General features: G+C 55.0%; 1 protein-coding gene across 1 annotated transcript; it reads right to left on the reverse strand.

The window, feature by feature from the left end:
- Nucleotides 1-6953: 6953 nt before the first annotated feature.
- On the reverse strand, nt 6954-11180 carry ZNF703 (zinc finger protein 703). The gene is made up of 2 exons (XM_054566040.1): nt 10909-11180; nt 6954-9912 (listed from the first exon to the last, which is right to left on the reverse strand). The coding sequence occupies exons 1-2, from the start codon at nt 11149-11151 to the stop codon at nt 8380-8382; spliced, it is 1776 nt and encodes a 591-aa protein (XP_054422015.1). The 5' UTR covers nt 11152-11180; the 3' UTR covers nt 6954-8379.
- Between the last annotated feature and the right edge of the window lie 806 nt (nt 11181-11986).

Genomic DNA, 11986 nt, shown 5'->3' on the forward strand with positions numbered 1-11986 from the left:
AGGAAAGCTCCTTAAAGCAGGCCTTAGGCTTTGCCTCAGCTCAGGAACTCCAAAAGGCCCATGCCAATGAAGCTTCAGCTTGCTTGTCCTACTCCCTGCCTCCCTGCCTGCCCTGTAGACTTCCGCTTGCTTAGGTAGCCACCACAATCACACAAGCCAATGCCTCCAGATAAGTGCCTTACTCTATTTTCTGGTTTTGCTTCTCCAGTTAAACTGGCTGTTACAGATATCCCTATTAATCCACAATGGAGATGTAGTATAAGTGAAAGATAAGTCTTTGTTGTGTTAAACCCCTCAGATTTTGGGGTTAATTTGTTACACAGCATAATTTAGCCTATACTGACTATTACAAAAGCATTACCTGAGCTCTTCGTCCATCATACCTTAATTAGCTTACACATAGGCCTTCCAGTAGGCTATAAGCTTCTTGAGGCAAGGTTGATGTCTCTCTCCATCTTTTTAACCCACAGAGTAGACCATAGTGCCTAGTATGTCGTGGGTACTCTGTGAAGTTTACTGAATGAGCCAAACCCATTGTACTGAGCAGCACCTCATCTCTTGGAAGGGAAGGGCATGGCCAATGTTGTTCGAATTGCATGGTATCTAGCATGGTCCCAACACATTCAGGCACATTGGTCAAAATGTTTTGATGAGAAAGTTCTCCTAATTCTGTCTGTAGCATCTAGACCCAACTAAATACAAAGTCTGAAGCTACATGGCTTAATGCAAAGGGTTTTATAATTAGAACTGTGTTAGAAGCCTGTCTCCACAGCTCTTTAACTGTGAGACCTTGGGTAATTTACTTAGCCTCTCCAAATTTCATTTTGCTCATTGAAGGGAACTGGAAACTTGCTGTAAGTAAAAGATGCCCAGCATATTTAACTGTGTCATGGCACACACAAAATGATGCTTTTTGAACTGCCCTAGGGTGGGCAGGCCTATCATTTCTTCTTTTTTAAAATTATTTTTAATCCTCATCCAAGGATATGTTTATTGATTTTGTCGCGGGGAGGAAATGGGAGGAGACAGAGAGAGAGAGAGAATTGTGTGTGTGAGAGAGAGAGGTGTGAGAGAAACATCTATCAGTTACCTCCCATATGCACCCTGACCGGGGATTGAACCTGCAACCTTTAGGTGTATGGGACGATGCTCCAACCAACTGAGCAACCTGACAAGGACCTGGCCTATCATATCATTTCTGTACATTTGATTGGTGGCACACAAATCTGAAGTTGTCAAAAGTAAGAAGAGCAGTCACACTATTTCCTTATGGACTGTGTACAAACCTGTATATAACTGACACCACACATACACGCACACTCCTATGTACACATACCCAGGAGAGCACACAGGACATGCAGAAATGTGCAATGACATTTTCCCAATTACAGTTTCCATTCTGAAATCTGGCTCTCATTTAAACTCCAGAAGGATAATTTTATTTCATATCCCAAGGAACTGTGGAGATACCCACTGCCCACTCAGAGCAAAGGTGCCCCCACTGCAGTTTGATATTTATCTGCTTTTCATTTCTTCCCTTGCCAGTCCCATTTTCCAAAAGCAATTGGCTGTAGGCTATGAAAAATGTGATTCTTGTTGAAGACCTTGGTCTAACCTCACAGGATTCTCAACATTATTTTTAATAATAATACTTGACCCACTTCAGCACTCACGTAGTCTCTGAAATACCTGAATCACCCTATATTCAGCATTTCATCAAATTAAAAATATTTTAATAATTCATTTTGTTGAAGCCAGTTCTCTGGGTGAGAAGTCCACATTACATATTCTCCTTGTCTGTGTTCTACCCACTCTCCATGATTTAGGAGAAGTCGTGAGCTTTCTTTTTCTGGATCTTCCACATTTGCTGTCCTGAAAGGAACTGTAGATTGCATAAGACTGGGGGCCAGTGACCAGGCATCCTGACCAACGCTGACCTCCACAATGCTTCGCTCTTTAAACATTTACCAACTCAGAGGCTATTCCAGTTAGAAAGGACTTAAAGACGATAGGGCTCAATGGCTTCATTTCAGAAACGGGAAAAGAGACTCAGAGAGATTAAATGACTTGCTCAAGGTCACAAAGCGATTAACTTTCAGAACCAGAACAAAATCCAGATTTTCTGACTCTCATTTTAATGCTCTTTCTACTATACGTACAATGACCAGGCTTCCTGAACTGTCTAGGATAGTCCTAAAGTTCGCCAAAGCACTTATACCATTGGCTCCATTTTGAAGTTTATAAAATATGGTCACTTCATTTTTTTCTCAGCCAGCAGGTTCCACTTCTTTTTTTCTTAAGAGACAGTTTTCCCAGTTCATTTGTGATCCAAATTCACTGACAGCTTTTCCTGTTTTAGGAAGTGTTAATAATGCTGGTGATGCGCCACCACCCTGGGAGAACTTGGAAAGGCACTTCGTTTAGGAAGGAGTACAAACCACTTCCATGCCTGGAATGCTCTGTGGAAGGTGTAGCTGCCTGGAGAGGGCGGGTGGAAGAAAATTCAGATGTGTTGTTTACAACATTAGTGAAGCTTGTTCCTTGATCTGCTTTAGAAATGGAAATTACGGGCTCAGAGGCTCCAAGTTCCAGCCCTCTCACCACTCTGGAATGAAGGCCTCAGCCATCTTTCCAGCCCAGGGGGAACTGGGGAGCCTCCCAACAGATTGACGCTCCCATGGGAAGGTCCCCAACATCGGCCCCAGTAAGCGCCCCCGCCCTCCAGCTCCTGCAGCCCGACCATCTGATCTTCACAATTAGCACCTTATCATATCCTGTCCTATTCTCCACTGTCTGCACAGAAGGATTTAGCGCTTTATTAGATCGGCCCAAATGCAGTTATGCATAATGCTTTCTTGCTCCCTGTCTCCCGGGCAATGTCTCGTCTCCCCCAAGAAGAATGGGTGGGAGTTTTGTCTGAGTTTCCTTCTGTCTCCCGGCATCCAGCATTGTGCGGAGCATGTAGCAGGAATTCTGTACATTCTGTTTGCCGCGATGATTGACTGCCTGGACGTATAATCCCAAATACTGGGACTCTGTTTCCAAGCTGCCATTTCTCTCTTTTGGCCATTAGATACATCATTTGTCAAAATATAAACTGTACAAGTGGAAAGAAGTAGCTACCTCTCTTGTGGACCCCCCACCTCTTTTTAGAAGTTGCAATCACCCATTGGGCTTAATCAATTTCCTGCAAGGCCCCTGACCTTGTTCCCACCCTGGGGCCATGGGGGTTGCTTCATGTTCTGTTTTTGCCTGGCCCTGCCCGTCAGTCCCCTCCCCTGCCTCCCCCTCTGCTGGGTGCCCTTCCTGTACTTGGACTCCGTGGCTGACAGGTGGTTTGGGGGGACTGGAGGAGAAAATGTGGGCATGCTGAGTGTGACAATAGGGCAGGCTTTGTCCAGGCGCCATGGTGCGTCTCCACTGACCTTGGAACTGAGTGACCGGGGACAACCCAGGGGAGGCAGTTTCCTTCCCTCTCTGGGCTGCAGGTTTTTAATGTCTTCTTTGTTGGTCTGGGGCCCTGGAGATTGAACTGAAGGGAGAGACTTTGGGCTGCTCCCTCCCTCCCGGACAAAATGGTGCATGCTTTTCCTGTTTAAACAGGGCACAGTTGTGAAGTGCCCTGACTTCGCACACACCAAGGCCCGGCAACGGCTGCAATAAATCAATAGGAAAATAGAAGCTGCCAGTTAGACTAAACAAGTGCATTTGCAAAGACGGCTAGCCCTCATTAATCACTCTGACAGTCCTAAAAACACATTTCCCCTTTAATGACTGTATTTGGATAATCAGTGCTTTTTCCTCCTCAGTCAGAGTTTGAGTAACAGACAGCTGGTGTTATTACAGCCATTGGGGAGGGAGTGCTGGGATTAGGGTCGAGAGCCGTCCACTGGAGGTCTCCGCAAAACGGGGCTGGCTGCAAAGCTGTTGTTATGCAATAATGAGGGGAAGCTTTGTACTGCCGTTGATGGCTCCTGGGCAGCCATGTGCAAGTTCCCCCCAAACCTTGACACCCACCTGCATTATGTGAACACAAAAGCCTCATGTTGGGTTTTATGAGCCTTGGCAGATTTCGCCGGGTGGGGGAGGCAGGAGTTTCTCTGGCAGTGAGGTAAGAAGATGGGTCGGTGTGATTTGGCTTTGTTTCTTTTAGGTGACTTTGGCTTTCAGGAGAAAGTTTGAAACCCAGCACATTCCTCTTTATAAATGATGTAACACATTAATGCACAGCACATTATGAAAATGGTAATTCAAACCCATAGTGCTCCAAATTAAACCATACATTATCGGATGCACTCAACCATCTATTTTACAAAAAGACAGGATGAATGAAATCAAATCAAACAGAAAAGTGGAGTGCAGCTTCCCCTCCAGAATGATTAATAAAGCACAGAGCCAAAGGACTATTTTAAGACGAATGCCACGGTAAACCAGACATACATTAGGAAGGAGTTAGTTCATATACCAAGAGATGCATTACAGGATGCGGGGTATGGCGAGGCAGTTAGGGCTGCCTAAAGATGGCGGAGGCCCCCCCAGTCTGGACTACAGACTTCTTAGGAGGCGGGTCTGCGGGGGGATGATTGGGAAGTTAAAAATTAACACCACACAATTCTGTTTGTGTCAAACCTATACCTGAGGGCGAGCCTTTCCCCTCTCTCTCCTCCTCCCTCCCTCCCACAGCTGCCCACGAGGCCACAAAAATAACCAGGCAAGAGGTGTGAAAATATGACCTGGAGCCAGGAACGTCCAGTGTCTCAAGTTCCAGCTCTGTGGCTTCCACCCTTCCTGGTGCCTGAGGAACACAGGCCCCATTTCTGGCGCCTGGGAGAGATTAGGAGGAAGAAGGGGAGGAGGCTTAGGATGAGAAGAAGGTGGAGAAAGAGAAGGTGGAGGTGCTTCTCAAAGAAAAGAGTTGCTGGGTGAATTAATTATGCAAATTAAACAGTTGGTGGGGGAGTATTATCTCTATTAAAACAGCAACTTTGTTTAATGAGAATTTAGCTACTGAAAGTAACAAACTCCCCACCAGCTAATTAAAACAGCTACATTTGTTAGGAATGCCACCCATTTATGGTGGGGAGGGCTGACATTTCCGGGTGAGAACTGAGACACTCCAGGCTACAGGACCTACTCTTTGTTGCCACTATGGTAGTAGGGGGCTCCTTTCTGGTTTGGAGTGTCTAACCTGCATTCTGAAACCTCATTGGAAGCCAAGCAGCCACAGAAAAGCATCTTTTGCCACCCGGAGAGTTTGCTACTGGAGTTAGTCTTCCTAGGTTTGGTCCCAGTAAGGGGAGCCTAGTGGTCCTCGGGTAGGCAGGTCTGAAGACCCTGCGGTTTAAGAAAGAGGAAAGTTTCAGTCCCCCTGCAGGGGGAGCAATTCCCAGCAGTTTTAGCAGGAATTTCAAAGGTGCTTCAGAAGAGGGGGGGACTTGAGAGAAAGGGAAGGTGGGAAGCAAATAACCGACGGCACACAAAGCAACAGAGGAAAAAGAAAATTAGTGCAAGTCACTACATTTCAGGTCTTTTAAAGATTCGGGCCAGTTTGAACTCTGAGAAATTGGGGAATGATGATTCCTCAGGAAGAGGCTGAGCTGGTCTCGGGCGACATATTTAGTCTCTCACTGACTCAGTGTCCCTGGGGCCCCGCGACGCCAGCTGCCCTGGGCCCTTTCCCAGAGGCACGCTTAGGGTTTTATGGTGGCCAGCGCCCACCGTATCTGCAGAAGCCCGAGCTTCTCTTGACTGGTGAAGGGATATTGCCCAGAATCGAAGATATAGATGCAACCTTCCCCCACCCCCAACCTCACAAAAACACCTTATGCCCAGGGGCGCTCAAGTGCGGAGGACGGGACGCCCCGGGAGGCTCACGCCCGCTCAGCGACTCCAGCATCCCTGCCCCGCCTTCCGCCCTTGACCTCGGGTCTGCAGATGTTCCAGAAGCACACGAATTGCGGAGCACGAACTGCCCGATGGGTCTCATTCCTCAGAAAAAGCCAAGCCAAACAACACAACAGCAACAACAGATCCCGAAGCCGCGCGGCCCGGACGCAGACGAGCGCAGCCAGGAGGGGGCGAGGAAGGCCATGCTGAGGGGCCGGGCGCCGGGGTCCGGTCGCGGGGACAGGCGCCGGGCGGGTCTCGGCAGGTGCCCGGCTGGGTCCCGGGAGTCAGCGAGCCCCGGGGAGGACGCGGCTGGGGGCCACCCCCTCCCGCAGCCGGCGACCCTCTCTCCCGGCCTCGGGGGCTCCCCGCGTCGTGGGGAGGTGTTCCATCCTCGTCCCACCTGCCTAATAAACGGCACCCCACCCTCTCCTGCCGGAGGGCGAGATGTCAGTGTCAGTCGTGCAAGATCAAGAAAACAGGGACGTGGAGTGGCTTCAAGGTCCCTAGCAATCGCCGCGCCTTCTCAGCCAAACCCAAACCCCGTTAAGTCTCTGGGAGCGCAGATGACTGGGGCGGACAAGCCAGCGCTGACCTCGGGGAGCCTTCAAGCCTTGTGAAGCACCCCTTCAAGCAGGTGCCTTTACCCTTTGGTTTCGTATGCATAAAAGCGTCGTCAGGGAAGAGGAAAACCCCTGCATTTAGAATGGGAAGCGCTTAACGAGCCGTCGGGGATGGCGCCAGTCTCTGTCTGCCACCAGGTGGCGCCAGAGGCACGTCGTCTTGGCTCACCCTTAGGCCTCGGACTGTGCAGCCAGGAGTCTGAGCCCTGGGACCTGGTTCCCTTCTCAACCCATCTAACCTCGAACCTAGGCCCAGAGGAAAAATCCACATTTACACTCTCTCTCCACCCTGTCCCCAGGAAATGTCAAGGTCTTTGAAGTGAGGCTGGTAGCTAAATAACCAAGTAGAATAAAAAAAAAATAAAGGTGGTTTTATGTTATTCGTAATGCCTTGGCAGTTTTTTTTCTCCCCCCTTTCTCGAGGAAAGGCATTAAACTCGTCCGTGCATGGAAATCTGAGAAGGAAACTGTAAGATATTTTAAACAAGTATAAAAGAAAGGCATCTGCTTAGGTATCTGGAAGTGGGGTGGTGGGTAAGGCAAGAGAGAAACACACCACGGTGTGAATATAGCCAAGTATTTCATTTATTAACAAAATAAGTCTTACCAAGGGAGAGCTCTATTCATCCCAAATAGGCCCCGCAGCCCCCGCGATGCTGCGCAAGACCAGGAAGAAGAACGGTGTGGGGAAGAAGACCCAGGGGCTGAGTCTTCAATCCCAGTCACTGAGGGAGCCCAAGGAAGCCCCTAACTTTGGGGAATCTGTTGGGTCTGGCCTGGGAAGGGGTGAAGGGGGCTATTGAAATATGTGTGCTCCCTTGCTGCCCAATCTTCCCCCAACGGAGCTAAAAGGTTGTACTGCCCGCAGATGGGGCCACTGGTCTGCTTTGGAGGAATCTAGCAAGGATCACAGACGCCACCCCCACCGCCAGGAGAGGGACCGCTACCCCAATAACGGAGAAAAACAACGACTATAAAAGCACTTCGCAAAATATAGAGAGCCAAGTATCATGCCAGCAAGCCCTCCTAGGACTTTTAATCGAGTAGGATGAGCCCTACAGGCCCCCACCAGCGGGTAGTGTGACCACTGGCTGTTTGGGGCCTGAAAAGCCTGGAAGTAGAAGGGCTCTGTCCTAGGCCACTGGGGCCCCTCTCTCAGTCCGCGCTCAGAGCAAGTAGGGGAGAAAGGCTCTAATTCGGGGGGCCAGGACAAAGACCAGGGACCCTAGGAGAGGGTTGCAGGGGAGAAGTCACAGAGCAGAGTTCTGGGTCAAAAGAGGTAAGACCTCCTGCCACGAAGGCCCCTCCTTGCATTCCCCAAATGCATGACAAAAAATATCTCCTCTCTGTTCCATGTACAAAGGTAAAAACAGAACCTCAAATGGGAGGAAATGGGGGAATGAAGGGGAAAGAGGAAAAGGGGGAAATGAAGTGTAGTTTTAATGGTTAAGAAGCATGCAAGAAACTCCCCAGGAAGGGAGAACAAAACAAAGAGAAGAACCCCAGAACCCCAACTCTCCCTGTTCCCCTACAACCAAACCAAAGAAAAAAAAAAGGAAAAAATTAAAACTTATATCTAAGAAAGAAATTAAAGGAAGAGGGGCAGGGAACATGTCGTTACTTGTGTGATTAATATTATTTGGGGGAACACAGACTTTTTGCATACCATTGACTCGTGTGGGCCGTTAATGCACTTATATTCCCAGCTTGTAAGCTAACATTATAGTAAATAAATACACAGTCCAGTGGGGAGGGTCTGGGCGGGGAATCTGGCAGGGACAAGCAGTAGTGGAGGTTGCAGCGGCCAGGCCAGGAGGCTGGGGAGAGGGAGGAGGGAGGGTCAGAAAGGAGGTGGGAGGAAGAGCTGTAGTTACTGGTATCCAAGCGCGGAGGCTGAGGCTAGTCTCTGTCCATACAGCGCATATGGCGAGTAGTAGGGTCCGGCTGTGGGGAGGGATGGCATGGCCAGGCCCCCAGCTGTGGATAAGTGGCTCTTGCCATAGGGGTGGTACCGGCTTAGCCCCAAAGTGTGTGGACTCCGCAATGACAGCGACCCGGGGCTGCCTGGGGCGGAGGGCGGGGGGAGGTGCAGATGGCAGGTGGCGGCGGCTGCAGCTGCTGCAGCGGCGCTGCCCAGGCCCGAGGCCCCAGGGTAGGTGGCCAGAAGTTTCTCTGCGCCCGGCAGGGCCGTGTGAGTCCGTAGGTGGCTGAGCAGCTCCTCTGAGGTGGCAAAGCGCTTGTCGCAGGGCCCGCTGGCCGCTACCCAGTTGCAGCTGTGTGGCAGCGGTTCGTTCTGCAGCATGAAGCCGTAAGTGTAGAGGGGATGGCCTGGGAGCGCGGCCTGGGCGGCACTGGATGAGAGCGCGGCGGGCTGCAGCGGGTGCCCGGGGTACACCAGCGGGTAGCCCCCGGCCTTCAGGCTGGGCCCGGCTGGGTCGTGCGCGCTGCAAGTGGAGCAGCTGGAGCCACCAAGGTGCGAGGCGCTGTGGTAACCTCCCAGGCAGTAGGGGTCGCGGCATAATCCTTGCAGGAAGGAGGGCGGGGAGGCCCCGGTGAGTGGGCTTGAGCTGGGGGGCTTGCCGGGTGGCAGGCCCAGGCCCCCCGACAGCTGGCCTCCCACGAGGCCAGACTTGCTAGGATCCAGGCCAGGCACGAACTGAGACGGGTAGCCGGCGTATGCGCCCACGATGGAGCCGTGGTAGCCGATGCTGGAGGGTGGCAGCGGGAAAACTGAGTGACCCGGTTTGTAGGGTGACACCGGCGCCACATGGCCGGCCCCCACCAGCGCCGAGGGCGGCTCCGACTTGCGCCCAGAGGCGCCGACCTCGGCACCGCCGCCGTGTGAGCCAGGCTCCCCACTGCTGCCGCGGCTGCCGGCTACAGCCTCCGGGCTGGGCTTGGGCTCCTGGTCTTTCTTGTCCAGCTCCGCGCTGCCACCCCCACCGCCGCCGTTCTTGCAGTCAGAGTGGTGCGGGGAGCCGCCCCGGGAACCACCGGGCGAAGACGAGGACGACGACGTGGAGACTGGCGCTCCATGCGGGGGAAAGGGCGTGCAGGCGGCGCTGGGGACCCTGAAGCCTGCCTTGTCTCCCGGGGACAAGGAGGACGAGGAAGAGGTGGAGGACACAGAGGATGAGCCGCTGTCTTTACGGGAATCGCCGCTGGAGCCCTTGGAATAGGGCTTGAAGCTGGACTTGTCCTCGACTGGGGAGTCCCCCAGCTGCTTGAGCGCCGCAGACGCGGAGGCGGCACCGGAGGCGGAGCGGCCAGGGTCCTTCTCTGCTCCCAGCCCGTTGGCAGCCGCCGCCACCGAGTTGAGCTTCGACGAGGGCGGCGGGTCCGGCTTGCCGATTTGCGAGCAAGTCTGGGCCAGCAGCGCCAATGGGCTCTTCTTGGCGTCCAGCTGTGGGAGACAGCGGCAAGGGGAGAAGGCGTGAGACTACAAGACCCCACGGAGCAACCAGGGGTGCCAGTGGGGGTGCCTAGGGAGCAGGGTGGGCGCGGAGAGCACCGGCGGCGGCGGCGGCGGCGAAACGGAAGGCCTCGGGGAAAGGTTTGAGCGCGAGCGCCCGGTGGGCGGCGCAGCTGGGCAGAACTGCGCTCTCGCAGCCCGTCCGCGGGATCCCCGCGGCGCCGGGTCCCGGAGTGCGCCACAGGCCCTGGGGAACGGGGCAGTGGAAGGAGTCCACCACAGCGGGCGAGGGGGGCTTCTCTGGAGTCGGAGCTGCGACTTGCCCCCTTCCTTCTAATCTCCCCCCTCCTCTAAGCCCAAGGAAAAACTTATTCCTTCAGTTTGGGGAACTTCGCTTGGGACGGGTTTCCGGCGGTGGCGCCAGGGGAGAAGCGGGGAGAAGACGTTCTGAGGCTGGGGCTGCGGGCGGCGCTCCTCAGGAGCCCCTCCCTCTCCGGAGGGCACCCAGGCGAGTGGGAGGAAGAAAGACCTGGGATCGGGAGTGTCCGGGAGTCGAGCGCTCTAACGAGATGGGACAGAGGCGGGGTGGGTCGGGGGCGATCCGGGATTCAAAGAAAACACACCCAGGTTGGGGCGGTGGGTGGGTGGGTCGGGGGCGGGGGAGCCCAGGAGAGATCATCTCTGGCCTAGAACTGGGTGCCGCGGAAAAGTAAAGGACCCAGTGGAGACTCCAACAGCAAACCCAATCCAAGACAAAACACGGAGCTCCGAAGGGCGACCGTGGAAGGGGAACCTTCCACAGAGAAACCTGGGTAGAACCGAGTGGGCTATGATCCCTCCGTCCTCGGTCCCTCCTCAGTCCGTCCGCCAGTGTGGCCGGACCCGAGCGTCGCGCCGAGCCCCGGGGCGCAGGGTGTAGGGCCGTGGGCCCGGCAGCGGTGGGCGGAATGGGGACGGCGCTGGGCGGGCGGAGACCAAGGTACTGACCTCAATGGGGCTGACGGGAGTGGAAGACAGCGGCTGCAGGTACTCCGGATGCAGGAGGTGGCCGGTGTGAGCGCTCAGCATCTTCAGGACCCTGATAGGGAGCCGGTTCGCCTGGCGCAGGGGGTCCGCCGGTGGCAGGAGGGACACCGCTGCCGGCCCCGCCGGCCTCTTCCCGCCGCCGCCGCTGCCGCTGCCGCTGCTTTCGGGTGTCCTTGGGTTAGATCCAGCGGGCGAATCGCTCATTTGGAGGGGGCAGCGCCACTGGGGGGGCGGGGAGGGAGGGGCAGCACCGGGGAGGCGAGCTCCCGGGGCGGGTGGGCGCGCTCCGCAGCGTGGAGCGCGGTGCAGCAGTCGCCGCGCCTCCACCCCTCCTCCACCGACGCCGCCGCCGCCGCCGCCACCACCAGCCGGGGACAGCAACACAAAAACCTTCGCCTTCCGCGAGCCGCACGTCAAATAGCCGCGATCGGCAGCCACACTTCAAAGGGATCGCCGCACCCGCCCAATCGCAGCTCTCGCCGGGACCCCGGGGCGGGGAGAGCGGGGGCGGAGGCGGAGGCCAGCACCGCCTGTGGGAGGGGAGAGCCTTAAAGGGGCCTCGCCCGTGCGCCGCGGTCGCCTCGGCCTTTACCACCCACTGTACTTCTCCCCTCCCCCCAGCTGCGCTGCCTTTGCTCGGGTGTCCCACACTGGGATCCTGGGCTCTGCGCCCTATCCTCCGCTGGCTTTCCTGTCTCTCTCTCTCCACTCTTCCTTCACACCACCGGGGTGGAGGTGCTGGCGGGGGCAGTCTTCCGCCGGCCGAGTGTGTCTGGGTGCGGGGTAGGAGCGCACGGCGCTGGCTCCGGTACTGCTGAGCCTAAGCCTCTCGCGAAGGCCGCCTGGGGGCGGGCCGCGCCTCCAGAGCCCCAGCCCCGCTTCGGCCTTGCTTGGGCTCTGCTCGGGCTCTGATCGCGTCCAGTTCTGTTCTCCGAATTGGCTTCTCCCGGGTGTACTCACTTGGAAGCGCCCGAGCCTCGGAGGCATCCTTGGTTCTCGGGACGGGGCCTCAGCCGCTCCAGCAACTTGGAGCCCATCC

The sequence above is a fragment of the Pteronotus mesoamericanus genome, unplaced genomic scaffold (assembly GCF_021234165.1).
Source record: "Pteronotus mesoamericanus isolate MK-2021 breed Mesoamerican mustached bat unplaced genomic scaffold, CSHL_Meso_final contig_169, whole genome shotgun sequence".
Classification (NCBI taxonomy): Eukaryota; Metazoa; Chordata; class Mammalia; order Chiroptera; family Mormoopidae; genus Pteronotus; species Pteronotus mesoamericanus.